The sequence below is a fragment of the Centruroides vittatus genome, unplaced genomic scaffold, assembly GCF_030686945.1.
Source record: "Centruroides vittatus isolate TY-2023 unplaced genomic scaffold, ASM3068694v2 contig_815, whole genome shotgun sequence".
In the NCBI taxonomy this organism is placed as follows: Eukaryota; Metazoa; Arthropoda; class Arachnida; order Scorpiones; family Buthidae; genus Centruroides; species Centruroides vittatus.
Window position 1 is genome coordinate 87,465 of NW_027122531.1, and position 15,229 is coordinate 102,693.

Here is a 15,229-nt window from a genome sequence, read left to right on the forward strand (position 1 = left end):
TACTCCTTCCTGCCTGCAGATGGCTACACTTAGTTAAGCAATTATCAGCAAAAATATTCAACAAGGCAGCCAAGGAGGCAAATTTTCTGACTTTCCGTGACTTTTTCCAAACACTAATGAAAATCCCTCACTTTCCAGGTGCATAGGAACCCTGTACATATTACATAATTTTTATGCATATTTACATCAGGTAAATACTTCAGTATGTATAATATTTTAGATATTAAAAATTCTGTTTATATTTAAATTTTAATCAATATCAGTTAAAACCTATACAGAGTGATTCAAAAGTGATGGATAAAACTTTAGAAAGTGATCAATTATTCAATATATAGTAAAAAATGTTAATATACTCTTGTCTGATTCTCAAAGATAACCAAGATACAGAGAAAAATCTTTATTTCAAATTGTACACTGTTTTAAGTCCATTAGCACTGAAAAGCAACAAAATAAATAAATCAGCTGCTGTCATTATTTGTAAAAGTGTAATTTCTTTTGCAATGAAACTGCAGAAATATATCAAAGGGATCTGAACAACTTCATAATGTACATGCTTCCATTATCTGTAGATGTGAAGCTGGTGAAGGAAGTAATTTTGAGCATTTCTTATAAACTTAATCTTTCTTTAAGTAACAGTTAACTAAATGTAATCTGTTTTTAAATTAATAAACAGTAACAGTACTAATTAATGTTGAAATAGTAAACGGATTTAAAATATAGATTTTTTTCTGTAGCTTAGTTATCTCTGAGAATCGGACAAGAATATATTTAACACTTTTTACTGTAATTGAATAATTGATCACCCCATAAAATTTTATCCATCACTTCTAAATCAACCTATATATTTATTCCAAGTTACACCTGGAGAAAAAGAATATGTAACATACATTATTAATATAAATTCTCAAACAGTACAAAATATTAAAGGTTATTACAAGTAATAATAATTAATGTTTTCATTAACTTACTATTGCTTCTGGATCCACTTCAATTTCCATTTCATTAGTATCTTGATTATCATCTATTAAATAGAAGAAAAATTTTATGATAATAATTCTGCATTTTGCAATTACCTATCAGATTATTGTAAATTTAAAAGTTATAAAACTTGTTTTGATTATGGAATATGTACAAGGCTTTAATCTACTTTGAATTCAATTCTATATAGCAATTCTCAAATCAAACTTTAAAAATAATTACATTATATTAAAATCTGAAATAATTTAATTTTAATAGGGTTTGTCGGTTTTTAAAACCCAGTTTTTTGAAGAAATTTATATAATTTGAAAACCAGGGTTTCCCAACTAAAAAACTGGTTTTTGAGCTTAGACTTAAACATATAAATTAATTATTTGATTAAAAACATCAACATTTTGACACAAAATCATCTCTGACATAAAATGGGAATATTGTTAAATACTCAGTTTCATAAAACTAACTACAAAAACAAAAAAATCCCCTTATGCCTAAGAAGCATCCAATTCTCCTTACAATAGGGAGAAATATTTCAACAACAGAAAAATGATAGAAAGATTTGTACACTTAAAAGAATGTGTTGTTTTAGCTTTGAATGACATTGATGCTTCTCACACATGGAATGAAGCAGAGTATTATAAAATTGTAGAGCTCCTTAAAGTTTTCGGACCAATACATTTAGTAGCTGATGCCTTAGGACGACATAGTTTGCATCTTGTCGTCCTATTTATTGACAAATGAAGGCATATTTGAATTTCTGTTATGTAAATTGAAAAACTTGAAAACTGAAATTAGTTCCAAGTTGTTACATGCTTTAGAAGTACAAATTCAAGAGAGGAGACAAATGGGATTAGTAACACGTCTCTTTTATTTACAAAATCCACAGAACGTTTGGACAAAGTCATCTAGCATATTTCTTCCACTAGCTGCAAAATATGATATCATTAAGTTATCTGGATGAATATTATCATGATTATATCCAAATTATTCTATAGAAGATGACTGCAAAGATGAAAAAGTGGTGAAGAAGAAAATCAAACTATAGCTTTAAAAAATGCTATGGAAAAACCAATACATAAATATCTCCAAGAACTTGAAGTGACTTCATCCAGCTCTAAGACACCAAAAAAAAGTTTTTAGTATTAGAGAATACAAACAGAACGAAAAATTTAGATTTATTATTTAATGCTTTGAAGATGATTAAACCCAGCTCAGTAACAAGTGAGAAAGATTTTTCTATTTCTGGCAATTTTGTGTGCAAAATAAGGACAGAGTTGAGCAATAGATCTATAGACATGCTTTGCTTTCTAAACTCATATTTTCTTAGGAAAAATAAGAAATAAAGTAATATTTTGTAGGCATTCATTGTTATTTCTTTTTCTTTACGGTTTTCTATGGAGTAAATTTTATAGTTTAATATGATAATCTAGCATTTCCTTTTTTGTTTTGTGTATACATTGGCCGATTTTATTTTGTTATATTTTTGAAATTTTATAAATATTAAATAAATTTAAAAGTTTTAAAATAAGTTGTAAATATTCCTTATTTCCATTTTTTGGGGAGTGAAAATTTGAAAACCGGTTAAAACAGGTTTCGTAGAAAAGTTGAGATTTGAAAACCAGTTTTTTAAAAAGTCAATTTTATCCCTAAAGTCCCTAAGTTTTAGTATTATTTAATATTAATATATTAAACTTGAAAATGATTCAATTGTTTCAAAGATATTTGACATCTTGTAAAACTATTGCTATTTTGGCAGGAAATTTTCAATTTTATGCTTTGGAAAACTTGCATATTCATCTAAATAGCGTCGAATAACAAAAATAAGTGAAAATAGCACTGAAAAACCACAAAAATTTTTTAGCATTTGTTTACATTCTAGATTCTGATTGGTATAGTCATGGGTGTAGCCAGAAAGGGGCATGGGTGGACACGGCCCCCCAGTTAACCTGGTACCCCTCCCCAGAAAATTACAGCCTGGCCCCCACACAGTTAACCTGGTGCCCCTCCCCAGAAAATTACAGCCTCTACTAAGCCTCCCCCATAACAAAACCCTGGCTATGCCAATGGGTATAGTTGAATTTGAATCAATCTTTTCTGCAAAGACGCTTATTCATCAACCTAATGTCATTCAAACTAGAAAATATCAGAGTTCAAAAAGAAATGTATAAAAGCTGTAACAACCAATTATTTACAACAAAGTCCCTCCATAGACTAACAATAGAAAAAATGTTTAATTATTACGTTGGACCAAGAAAATTAATAACTGGAATAGAGTCATATGACTAAAAGGAAGCTGATTGCACTAAAAAGTTTTGGATTTAATAATTATTTCAAACCGAGTCAAGTCATAAACTTCCCGTGATTATCAACACTGCCCGCGGCTGAAGTAATTAGACTCCTTGTGTCAACAAAGAGGGTTGTAAAATGGTCCAGCCCCCTGGTCAGTAAACTTAATTCTAACCTGGCCCTTCTTCAGAAAAGGTTGTGCATCCCTGAATAAATATATAATAATATAAATACAACATTTTTCACAAAGAGTAAAAATGTTGTATTTATATTTTTGTATATTTAATAAATGTAAATTGCCATCAGCCATGTTTTATTTTTAATATTTTACTGAAATGTATTATATTCTTATGATAGTGGCAAGAGCATCAGAGGATGCTTTACAATTTTTGCATATTTTATTGCAGAGGCAGTAGCCTAAAAAAGGAAGGTTGTCTCCATATATTTTGTAAATTTTAATGAACTGCTGATGGTGTGAACGATGGAAGACAAATGAAGGCAAAGGTTTTTTACTCTTTGTAAAACACATTGTATTTATATTTTTGTATATTTATTAAATGTAAATTACCGTTGGCCATGTTTTATTCTTACTATTTTACAAAAATCATTGAATCAAAGAAAAAATTTGTAATTCTTTCCTTCAAATCAATAAATTCATGAATAATATGGATGCAAAAAAATATGGACAAGTTAGTAAGAAACACTAAAATCTATCGTTTTTGTTAAAATAAAAATGAAATTTTTCATAAATTAAAATATTCAAAAGATAATTCACAAAGAAAACTCTTTTAAAATATTCAAGAATTATTCAGTTTGATGTTATAAATGATTTTTCTACTGTTTCTACTTTATTTTATTATTATTGCAATTCATATGTATTTTTCCGACTAACAATAGCTTATTTTTGCACATTTGCATTTTAAAAGTAATCAATAATCTAAATATTCAGAACAACATGAAACAAAGCTTTGTCCTCTGAAGAAAATCAAAATGAAATGTTTTATTTTAAGATTTTGACAAATACACATACCCTTATTATCTATCTAATTTGTATCAATACATTCTTATAAAAACAATCGTCAATATTTGACCAAATTTCTAATTCTTTTTTCTCATCAGATGTAAATAATTAATAAACTTAAATTCATATATTAGATGATGAATTATGATATAAAAAAAGTCTATTCTTCTAATGCTTAACCTTTATTAACAAAAATACTGTTACAAAATTTTAAAACAACAAAGAAATAAAACAAAAATTTGTTTTTGAACACAATAATTTTAATTACACATAATTACAAATAAACATTAAAATTTTAATTTATAACTGTAATGAAAGCATTCAATTTAGATTTATTAATATTTTTTTCAATTTACAAAGATTAATTGTAAATAACCAAACGTCACAAAACAGATAAATCTGTAAGCCAAACAACCACCAGATTACATCACGCTACTTTTCTGTGATTATATTTAATTAATTACTAAATATTTAATAATTAATTAAATATAATTTCAGAAAAGTAGCCTGTTGTAATCTGGTGGTTGTTTGAATTACAGTAGAGAGTCGTTAATCTGAACCCCGGAAATCCGAATCCGAACGATTTTCAGTTGAACTGTGTCGTGCTGAATCGAACGTTTTTGATACTAGATTTACTTCTAAAGTATAATTTTCATGTTTTTATATTATTCAATATATTTATTTTGTTTGTACAAAATGAAGAAATAATTTTTAACGATACAATAGCCTCGATTATTATTATAAAAATTTTCGTTAGGCTTAAAATCGACGAAAATTCAACACAAAGCGACACGCAACGGAGAAAAATTTGAACATCGGACAGGTTAATATATTTTTTTGTACATAATCGGTAATCAGAACAAATCACTAATCTAAACAACCCCAGTTCTCAATTGATTCGGATTAACGACTCTCTACTGTAATTGTAAATGACAAAGTCAAATAAGAACTTGGAGAAAAATATTGAAACATTTCATACCAAATAAAATTAAATTTAAAAAAAAATGAAAACAAAAATATGGAAATTGAAAAAAGTTATCTCATATTCCAATGAATTTACACAATTTATTTACAACTACCACAATATTAATTCCAAATTTTATACAATATTTCAATATTTAGCCCAATTTAGTGAATTTTTATATTCGTGTAATTTAATATATTCCTGTAAGAAAACAATGAAAATTTTCAGTAAATTATTTGACATCATTTAACTTTATTATTAATAGAATGTTTATTTTAATTTGAATGTTAGTGTCAATATGTTATAATTTAAAAAACATCATCTTTAAGAAAAAATTTAATTGTTAGTCTAGGAAATCTATTTCAAGTGAGATAAAGTTTTATTTGAAATAGAAGACTTTTTATCTGATAGTCATATTTATTATGAAAACAAAAGTATTAGCATAATGAATTTTTTCACTTTTGTATTATAGTGTTTAATGTTATAATTAACCTTTGCATATTGCCAAGTTCTATAATTTTTCTAATTCTGCTGTATAGAGCCAATTATGATTTTTTGAACCAAATTTTTACTTAATTCCCTCTCTTTTTTTTAATGGTCACAACTACAAAATTGCATATTTCAAAAGTACTCTAATCACTGAATTTCTGAAAAGTATTAAACAATACTTTGCCCTGTGCTTGCACATACAGTATACAATTGCATTATTTAATATTAAAATCCTTTTCGTAAAAATTCTGAATAAGAACCGTCCTAAATAAAAAAAATGCTAAACATAATGACAATTTACATTTATACTAAATATCAACTAATAATTCTAAAAATAATTTAGCATTAAAACAGAATTCAATATAATATACTTATATGAATAAAATAATTTTGAATATCTGTCCAAAATTATATCTGTGCAATTAACTCTGTCATATTAATTCATAATTTTCATAAAAGATTTTACAAGCAAAATTTATTTTTCCTAAATTCTTGTAACAACTATAACTGCTTGTACTTAATTTTTCACTTATTTACTGGTACAGTACATTTTCATAAATATTTTTACCTGCTTCAGATGCTTCTTCACTATCTGTATTAATGTTTTCTTGATTTTTTCCTGTAAATAAATAAGTTTAACAATTTTAAAATGTTTTTAAATTCATTAAAAATAATGTGAAATTAAAAGTTAGTCTGTTATTAGGAAGGAAAAAACTTTACAAATTGAATTATTATTATTAATTTGATATAATTTAAATTTTTAAAGCAATTTCTTATAACATTAAACTGAACACAATAGAATTCAGTGAAGTTTCCATATAAGAAATATAAATTCTAAAGTCCCAATTTTTTCCTCATAACAGATGTAAATTTTACCTTTATAAAATGTTCCTGCTTAAGTAGAATGATAGCCTTGTCCAAGACTGAAAATGCACAAGATATCATATGTCTAAAATAGTTGGCCAATCAAACTGCATCCTACAAACTCATTTATGCACTACTAACAGATGAGCCTGGCATTGCTCGAGCAAAAAACAACAGCAAATATTAAGATTATTTCATACCTCAAACCCTTGTATTATATTATATTATTTGATTTACATTTACAAAGGTTATCTTACACATTTTTTCTTAATTCTAATAAGTGTCCTCCAATAGCCAAGTGGATAAAACCACCAAACACTGGTAGTTAGTTGTGAGTTTGGGCATGGCCAATGGGCTGGCCACAGGGAGTTTTCTGGATTTTCTTCATCTTAATAACACCTAAATAGGTTCCCATAAAAGTCTTCTTGGGATGAATCCCCCTCAGCAGATCACTCACAAGTGGCCAAATAAATAAAACTAATTCTAATGAACAATTATTTATTATGACATTGTCACAATGCCAGGCTGCAACTTTTTGTCATAATGTTATCAATTCTTTTAGTAGCGACCTTGCACCTGTACATCATACTTTTCCTGTTACCAAAAATTAATTAAGGAGAGTTGGGAACATAGCAACAGTGGGTACAAAATCTTCACCGATGACTCAAAGTCAACAGTAGCTGTAGGTTGTGCTGTGGTGGTGTATAACAAGTATGACAGGTCCATCTTCCAAGCTAATTACAAACTCAAAGAACACTACTCAATTAACCAGGCGGAGAGCCTGGACATTCTCAGGGCTCTCTATTACATAAAAGACAACCCAAGACTTCACAATAAGACAATCAATATATTCAGTGACAGCAAAACAGAACTTGCTCAATTCAAACGGATATGAACAAGACTGTCTATTGTTCAAGAAACCATCAACCTTCTGGAAACACTCCAAAGAAAAGGAGTGACAATTTACTTTAACTGGGTTAAAGGCCATTCGGGAGTTAGCGGAAATGAGCGAGCAGACCTGCTGGCAAAAAGGGCCACAAGGTTGGACATACCCATCTCACTAAGCACTCTTCCAACAAGCCTTATTAAGTCCAAGTTAAACAACATCATAATACAACTGTGGCAATGTCGGTGGGAATTAGAGAATACGGGCCGACACACCTTCGAGTTTCTATCGAGTGTTATGGACAGACAAACTAAGAACTTCTACCAGCCAAACTTTGCCATTCCACAATTCATAATGGGCCATGGAAACTTTCGAGCATACTTGAAACGGTTTCTAAATAACAAGGATGCAAAATGCCTCTGCTCCATGGATGAGGACCAAGATGCAAAGCACAAAATTTTCTTGTGTCCAAAATATAAAGCAGAAAGAAGGCTTCTGGCAGGCACTCTGGCTGATGTTGGCTTTCATTGGCCTTGCCAGATGAAAGATTTCCTTACCAATCATAGGACTCTCCAGGCTTTCGAAAGCTTCATCAGGGCAACAGACATCTTGAAGTCCACCAGGTAACCAACCCTCCTGTATCAATCAACTCGGGTTTGGCATCTGTGAAAGTTTGCTCTGAGACTATGTGTCTCTGGTTGCCCCTAATATTGTCTGCGTCTCATGGCGTTGCGGGGTAGGCTTGTCAACGGGCATAAATTGTAGCACTGTCTTTTGCTCTTTCTTTTAAGATGGTCAGTGTTTTAACCACCCTTGTGTTATGCACCACTGGTCTTGGATCCATGTCATTGTCCCTGGTCCCTTCACGGGAGTATTTGTCGCTCGCATTTACGTACCCTCCAAGACCATGGAGGTTCTCTCCCCCTTGATATGGAATGTACAGTACAGTACATACCTGTTTGTTTATGTGCAGACCCTTTGGTAAAGTAGCCATTAAGGGCCAGTTCGCCTGGTTTTGGGCTGTGTTTTGTACATACGGTTGTTCTCTTTTGTTCCCTCCCAAGGCATGGAGGATTTGTGTCTTTCTCCCAATCGGGTTGTACATTTGCACGTATATGTTTATTGAGCTCCAAGGCAAGTCAGCTGTAATGGAGCTTTTACTGCCTCAAAACGAAGGCAGTTATTCTGTATACCAGTGTATTTTGGCTATTTGTACTTTTTTGTATTTAATAAATGGCACTTGGCAGGTGCTCTGAGATGTCATATTTCACACTTTCCTATCTACCTTTCTATTCTCTTCACTCTTCTTACTTCTACTATAACTCTTGATTTTTCCTTTTCCAAGGCTATACCTTTAGGTGGAGGCCTTCTAATCCTTTAGTAAATGTAAATGTAAAAATGTTACCAAAAATTCTTTAAATTGTGTACAGTATAGGAATAAAGAATTTTTAAGACGTGTTAGATTGGTCACCCGGTGTGATAAACTCTTACGTAAGATAACTTTTGTAGTTATATAAATCAAATACTATAATATAACAAATATTAAAACGAAAACCACATAAAGAGTTTGGTTATTTCAGCCTAGCATTGTCATATTTATCACAATACTCAGATGGTACAAAATGGCACAATTTCATTGGTCAAGTAGACGCCAATTGAAAATATATCTTAAATTTTTTAAGATATCATAATTTTTCCTAATGTTAACTCTAAGAAATAGCTGAATATCAAATGGTAATTTGCCAACCAATCAAATTTCACAAAAAATGGACCAAATATTTAAATTCAGCAACCTCAAAAAACACTTAAATCATATTTTGTGCTTGCTGGTAACCTTGTATTATTTAATTTTCCTATTCGAATGCCAGCATAGTGGTCTGATAGAAAAAAGGAACTGTTGCAGAAAAGAGTCGAAGTTAATTCGATAAAAAGTAACAGTTATCCTCCTCCTGGAAGAGAGGATGGTCAGCAACTACTACTTAATACTGGTCTACTATTAATATTTGAAAAGTGATTCGTGTTGGATGGGTTGTGATGGGCCCCAATGTGATCAAAGTTGCTAACCTTAACATCTGAAAGACTTCATATGACTTGTTAAATAAAAAATTCTTGTAAAAATGCTAGAATAATTGCTTTTATGTGATAATAAAGTGTTTAAATTTTGGCAACAGATTGTATAAACTACATGGGAAGTACATTCTCATAAATATTGTGTTTATAAAAAAACTATTGGGCTGCAATTTGAAAAAATTGTATACCTATAAATTCTGACTGTCATCCCATTGTCTGTCCTTCATTAATTTCAAGAAAGGAGTTTAGATAGATGAAAGTCAAGATCAGATATGGAAAGCTTAGGGACAGGAAGTCCAGATTAACTTTATACAAAATTCTAGGTTGGACTAAAAGTCATGTTACTTCAATTCAAAATTTTTCCCTGAACAGAGTTAGCTAGATGACCAGCACAACTCCATTGCTAACAGGAAAAGTATGATGTACAGGGTCCAGGCAATCACAAAGAACTGTAAACTTTGTGACAATGTCACAATAAATAATTGCTCATTAGAATTAGTTTGGTTTATTTGGTTATGGCAATGTGATACAAGTGATCAGCTATTCAGAAATGAAAAAACCCAAGTTGATAAATGTGGAAAATTAAACACTATAGACTTTTCACAGGGTAACACTTTTGATTCAACCCCAGGCAAGTGCTCTATGTGCTACTGTAACAGTAATGATATAGAACATCTATTTTGTGCTATATCATTACTGTTACAGGTAGTGCATATAGCACATGCCTGGGTTGCCTATTTTGTGCTATATCACTGTTGCAGTTAAGTGAATATAAAATATATTTTTAAAAATTGTCTCCTTTTTTGTAAGAATTATATTTAGTTTATTATTTTCTTAAATGTTTTGTCAATAGATGGCACTACAGTAAATCAAAAGTAGACACAAATTAATTGATTTATAGAAATTCATTTGATATTTTGAGGTGGAATGTTTAACATTATCTAGGTTAGAAGAATGTGAACGTAACTGCAGAGTTTCACAGCAATTGGCAGAATGATCTAGGACTGTATAGCAACATCCTCATTTATATATATAGATTTGTTATTCATATACAATTGCACTAAAGATTTTATATTGTACAAATTGTTATTGATTATATTGATGAACAAATCCTATCCACTTATCAAAGCTTAGTGTAATTTAGTTTAATAGGCTCTTGCCACAAAAATAATGACTAACTTGATAGATAAAGAGTAAATTTTATAATAAAAATTTAAAATAAAATAAATTGTGTCAAACTTTCCAATTATCTGATGTAAAAGAATTTGCCAACTAAAGTCTCAGTATTGGAAAAAAGAAAGTTAAATTTTATTGCACAATAATCTGTGATCTCACTCATTCTACAATAATGACTGAAAAATACTTTTTGCAAAGCACAAGAATGTAGAATTCAGACAATCCTTAGACAGTACTAACAAAAAGTCAGAAGTGCTATTACTACAGTACAAAGTATCATCTGTTATAAAACTGATATGGAATAATTGTGTTTGTGTGTGTACATATACATACGCAATTCCATATTGATTAATTTTTTTTAAAATTAATATTTTTTTTATACATTTAATAATCATAAACACAGTGAATTTGTTTCTGTAAATAGAATAAAAGAAGTAAACTGCATCAAAACATAAGTCTCTTTTAATTCTCTTTAGAATTTAAAATTAAAATTTATATAAATGACTAAAAATATAAGTAAATGAATAAAAAGCAGTGATAAAAAACTAAATTAAATAATAATTACAAATAAAAATATTGGTCTCCAGAAAAGATATCAAAATATAGCCATTTAAAATGCCAATATCGCCACAATATTTTTGTACGACAGAAAACATTGAGTTTAGAATAAAACATATTTAGAGAAAAATGACATTTACAATGTTACGGCATCACTTGCTTCAAACATCGAAATAATTATCTATATCTAAGTTACATTTGACTACATCAAACATTTACAATAAATAATAAACTTATCAATTACAGAATAATTTAAACAAATACCGAGTCGTTCTTACATGCCGTATAATTTTTTAGTTAAAGCTCTGTAATACAAAAATTATAGTTTATTAAATACTATACTTTAAAAATTACGTTTAACTCTACATCATCTGTCGAGCACTTATACAGCAAATAGTTCGGATCATTTTGTATCCCACTATTGCATATTATATACAAGTATAATTAATATTTTGACAATCTTTGGACAACACAGTATATCATTTAAGCCACGTCATTAAGATAATCCTACCCGTCACCTATCAACAAGTTAGTACCTATAAGTTTCGTTTAGTTTCTAGATGCATTGTTTTCTCAGAATAAGTTTCAAATTCATCAATTTGTAGTATTACTTTTGAATTTTTGCACATTTTCTTCCACTCTCGGCATCTCGCAGATCTAAAAACTAAACGACATCTATTTTTAGACTACCACAATACAATTTTCTTCTTTGCATTATTTAATTGCATAATCAATACTGTTTCTCTCTATGTATATTCTTCTCCTTTCTCTGTTTTATCTTATCATTAAGTCCACTTACAAGTTAGATCAATCACTAGTTTATAATTAGTGATTTGACTCATGTTATTTTGATTCTTCTAATTCTCAATAACCAATCTTTAACTATATGCATATTGACTTGAAAACATTTATTATGAAACTTTAATATTATATAATTTAAGAATATCCAAGCAAATGTACATGATTGATAAAAATATCTATACTTTTAAGAGTTAGTAATTATATCTTATTCCTTATAAATAAATCTAAGGTTATAACTAACCTGTTTCACTCTCATCCATTATTACCCTTTACTGAAAATAATTGGAATTTTATATATAAAAATTTTCTAATAATATATTTTCAAATTGCTTTCAGTCGTTGATTACTAGCGACATCTGTGTGTCAAAGATTTTTAATTTTAATATTTATTAAAATTAATAATTTAAAAAAAAATACTCTTTATTAATTTACACAATATTAAAATCAATTAGAGTTTTTTATTATTGTTTCTTTTAGTAAATAATTTTATCAAAAACAGGAAACTATCGAAAAGATACTCTTCATATAATGAGTCCACATCCCGCGGCCTGCATGAACATTCAGAATAACATCTCTACACACTTCACCGTCCATTCCAAAACGAGCACCTTTACGTTTGAGGGTTATGCCTTCCTTCAAGCAATCTCCTATGCGTTAAAATTAAACAAACAGACCAACATCTGCGCGGACTCAAAGGCCATCTTAGAGAGCGTGAATTCTTAAAATAAATCCATCCATTCCATAGTTTCCAATATTCTTGCAGCTATTTCCTCGAATCAAAACCTTTCCACCAGCATCATCATATGGATTCTCGGGCATGTAGGAATCACTATCAATGAAAAAGCAGACAAGCTACCTGAGAGCAAACCATGCACCACCAACAAAACAAATATTATCTCCTCAGATTTTCTCACTACCTGTAAAAACGACATGAAAGAAAAAATGAAACAAATATGAATTTTTTACCATAAAAGGGGAAACCTATCCATGGCTAGAAAAAAGCACAGACCCCAATTACGAACATCTAGACCAGTGTTTTTCAATCGGGGTGCCACGGCGCCACGATTGGGGTGTCGCAAAGTTTAAGACTTTTAGGCATTTTCTTGGAAATTTACTTGTGTAGTTCAAGACAACTCATTTCAGTATTTCGACAAAATGCAATGAACTTAAATTTTGATTTTGAACACGTAGAAACAGTACTTTTGCATTAAAATGCTAGTTAAAACTGTCAATTTAAAAATTTTTTTTTTCCGGGGAGGGAGTTCCTTCCCCGGACCCCACCCCAGCATTGCGCATAATATTCGTTTTCGCAAAAGATTCATCTGCTCCCCATTAAAGCCCCCTTTTTCAGATTTAGATCCACCGCCGGTCAAGGGTGCCGCGATTTTTTATTTTTCAATCAGGGGTGCCACTCAATGAAAAAGGTTGAAAAATACTGATCTAGACAGACACATTATTCTTATCAACAGAGCTTGTTCCAATTCCCTTCTTACCAATTACATCCTGCTTAAACGGAACCAAGCTAGTATGAATCAAGCTAGTAAAAATGTTATGTAACATCACTTATAAATGATAGAAATGAGCCTACTTTTTATATGAAATATACAACATATTTGTGGCCTGCCTATCTAACTCGTCCCTTAACTGAGATGGTGCTGGACAAAATAACCCTACTTAGTTTTTTTTTTTAATTTGAAAGTAATTAAACCCTTTATTTACTTTCAAAGTTACAAATGCTTTAATAAAGGGTTAACCCTTTATTTAAGCGTTTATAAACAAGAAAAAATATTCTATAACGATAAATGCATTTCTAAACATTTTTAATTTTATTTTTCCGGTTATGTATAAATAATAAGGGAAAATACTGAAATCGTATCAAATTTGACACTCCGAGTTTTATGCGAATCTCATCGTTTTGAAACATTCTGAACCCAAAAAAGTTAAGTATTGATTAGAAACATTGATGCTATTAAATTTTGGTAGTTAAAGGTTTAAGGGAAGGGGAGATAGAGAGGAGTCATCTCGATTGGACTTAATTAAAATGTTATTCGTTATTAACATTTACATTTCTTGTTTTTTTAAATAAAACTCATTATTGCCTCAAAATTAATCTTTTTGCCATTCGATAATAATTAAAGATATAAAAATGTATTTTTAAAATAAGATCTCACAATAGCTGCAAAGTTATGTAACTCGTTGCTGGAATTTGTTGACAAGTTGCTAAGTTTAAAATATGGTAATTTCTTAAGTTTCTTTTTAAAGAAAGCTATGTCAAGATAAGTCGGACAAGGGGAGGGAGGGTTTGAACTTCAGTGGACGTCCGTTTTATTTCATTAAATTTTATACAATTTATGCATTTTATAATTCATATAGTGATAAAGGTTTGGCGGGGATTTGACTTTTGTTAGACCTCCGAAGAGGAGAGGGAGAGGGAGTAAAAACTATAAGAAAAATGTATATTTATGGACAGATCCTAATGTAAAAGTGTGTATGTGTGAAATCTTTAAAACTCCTGCACGTTTTGTCCAATCCAGATGAAATTTTGGTTATAATCGTTTTATGTTCCGACGGATAGTATAGGCTACTTATTTTGCGGAAATATTAGCTAAAAAATAAATTTTTGTTTTTGTAAAAATAAAAAGACTGTCGTTCCAAAAATTCTTAGGCGATCACCATTTTATTTTCTTCATGCTCTAGAACAAACTTTAGACGACCAGACCTTCCTTTGTAGGCTACTTAGCCGTCCAGTTAAAAACGCTCCTTAAAAACATAGAAATTATCCAATTAAAATTAAAAATTTTTAAAAATTGGTATGGTGAATCTTACGACGTCTTAGAGTTCACATCCTTTTCCATTCGGGGGTTTCGGGTCCTTTATGTCCACTTAGAAATAACGCTGACAAATGTAGATTATGTCTCAACTTAAAATGTAATAATTCGTCACCAGGGGACAGAGTAGGACCCCAGAGGACCAGTGGCGTGCCGTGACATTTGATGATAGGGAAGCTGTTTCTGTAAGAAGCCGACTTTCAGGGGCAATCAATTAATTGCGCGTCAGGGCCCGTTCGTATTCGTTTGTTCGATAAGCCAGTAAATACCGTATACTTCTTTAAATGTATATTTTAATAGATTATCTGACG

General features: G+C 30.1%; 1 protein-coding gene across 1 annotated transcript in view; it reads right to left on the reverse strand.

Moving 5' to 3' along the window:
- Positions 1–12,435, reverse strand: part of LOC136982156 (protein phosphatase 1 regulatory subunit 7-like) — a 23,082-nt gene extending 10,647 nt beyond the window's left edge. The window contains exons 1-3 of the mRNA XM_067278580.1: positions 12,332–12,435; positions 6,304–6,354; positions 969–1,021 (exon numbers count right to left, since the gene is read on the reverse strand). Coding sequence (XP_067134681.1) covers positions 969–1,021; positions 6,304–6,354; positions 12,332–12,350 — 123 coding nt within the window. The 5' untranslated portion in view covers positions 12,351–12,435. The remainder of the gene's footprint in view (positions 1–968; positions 1,022–6,303; positions 6,355–12,331) is intronic.
- Between the last annotated feature and the right edge of the window lie 2,794 nt (positions 12,436–15,229).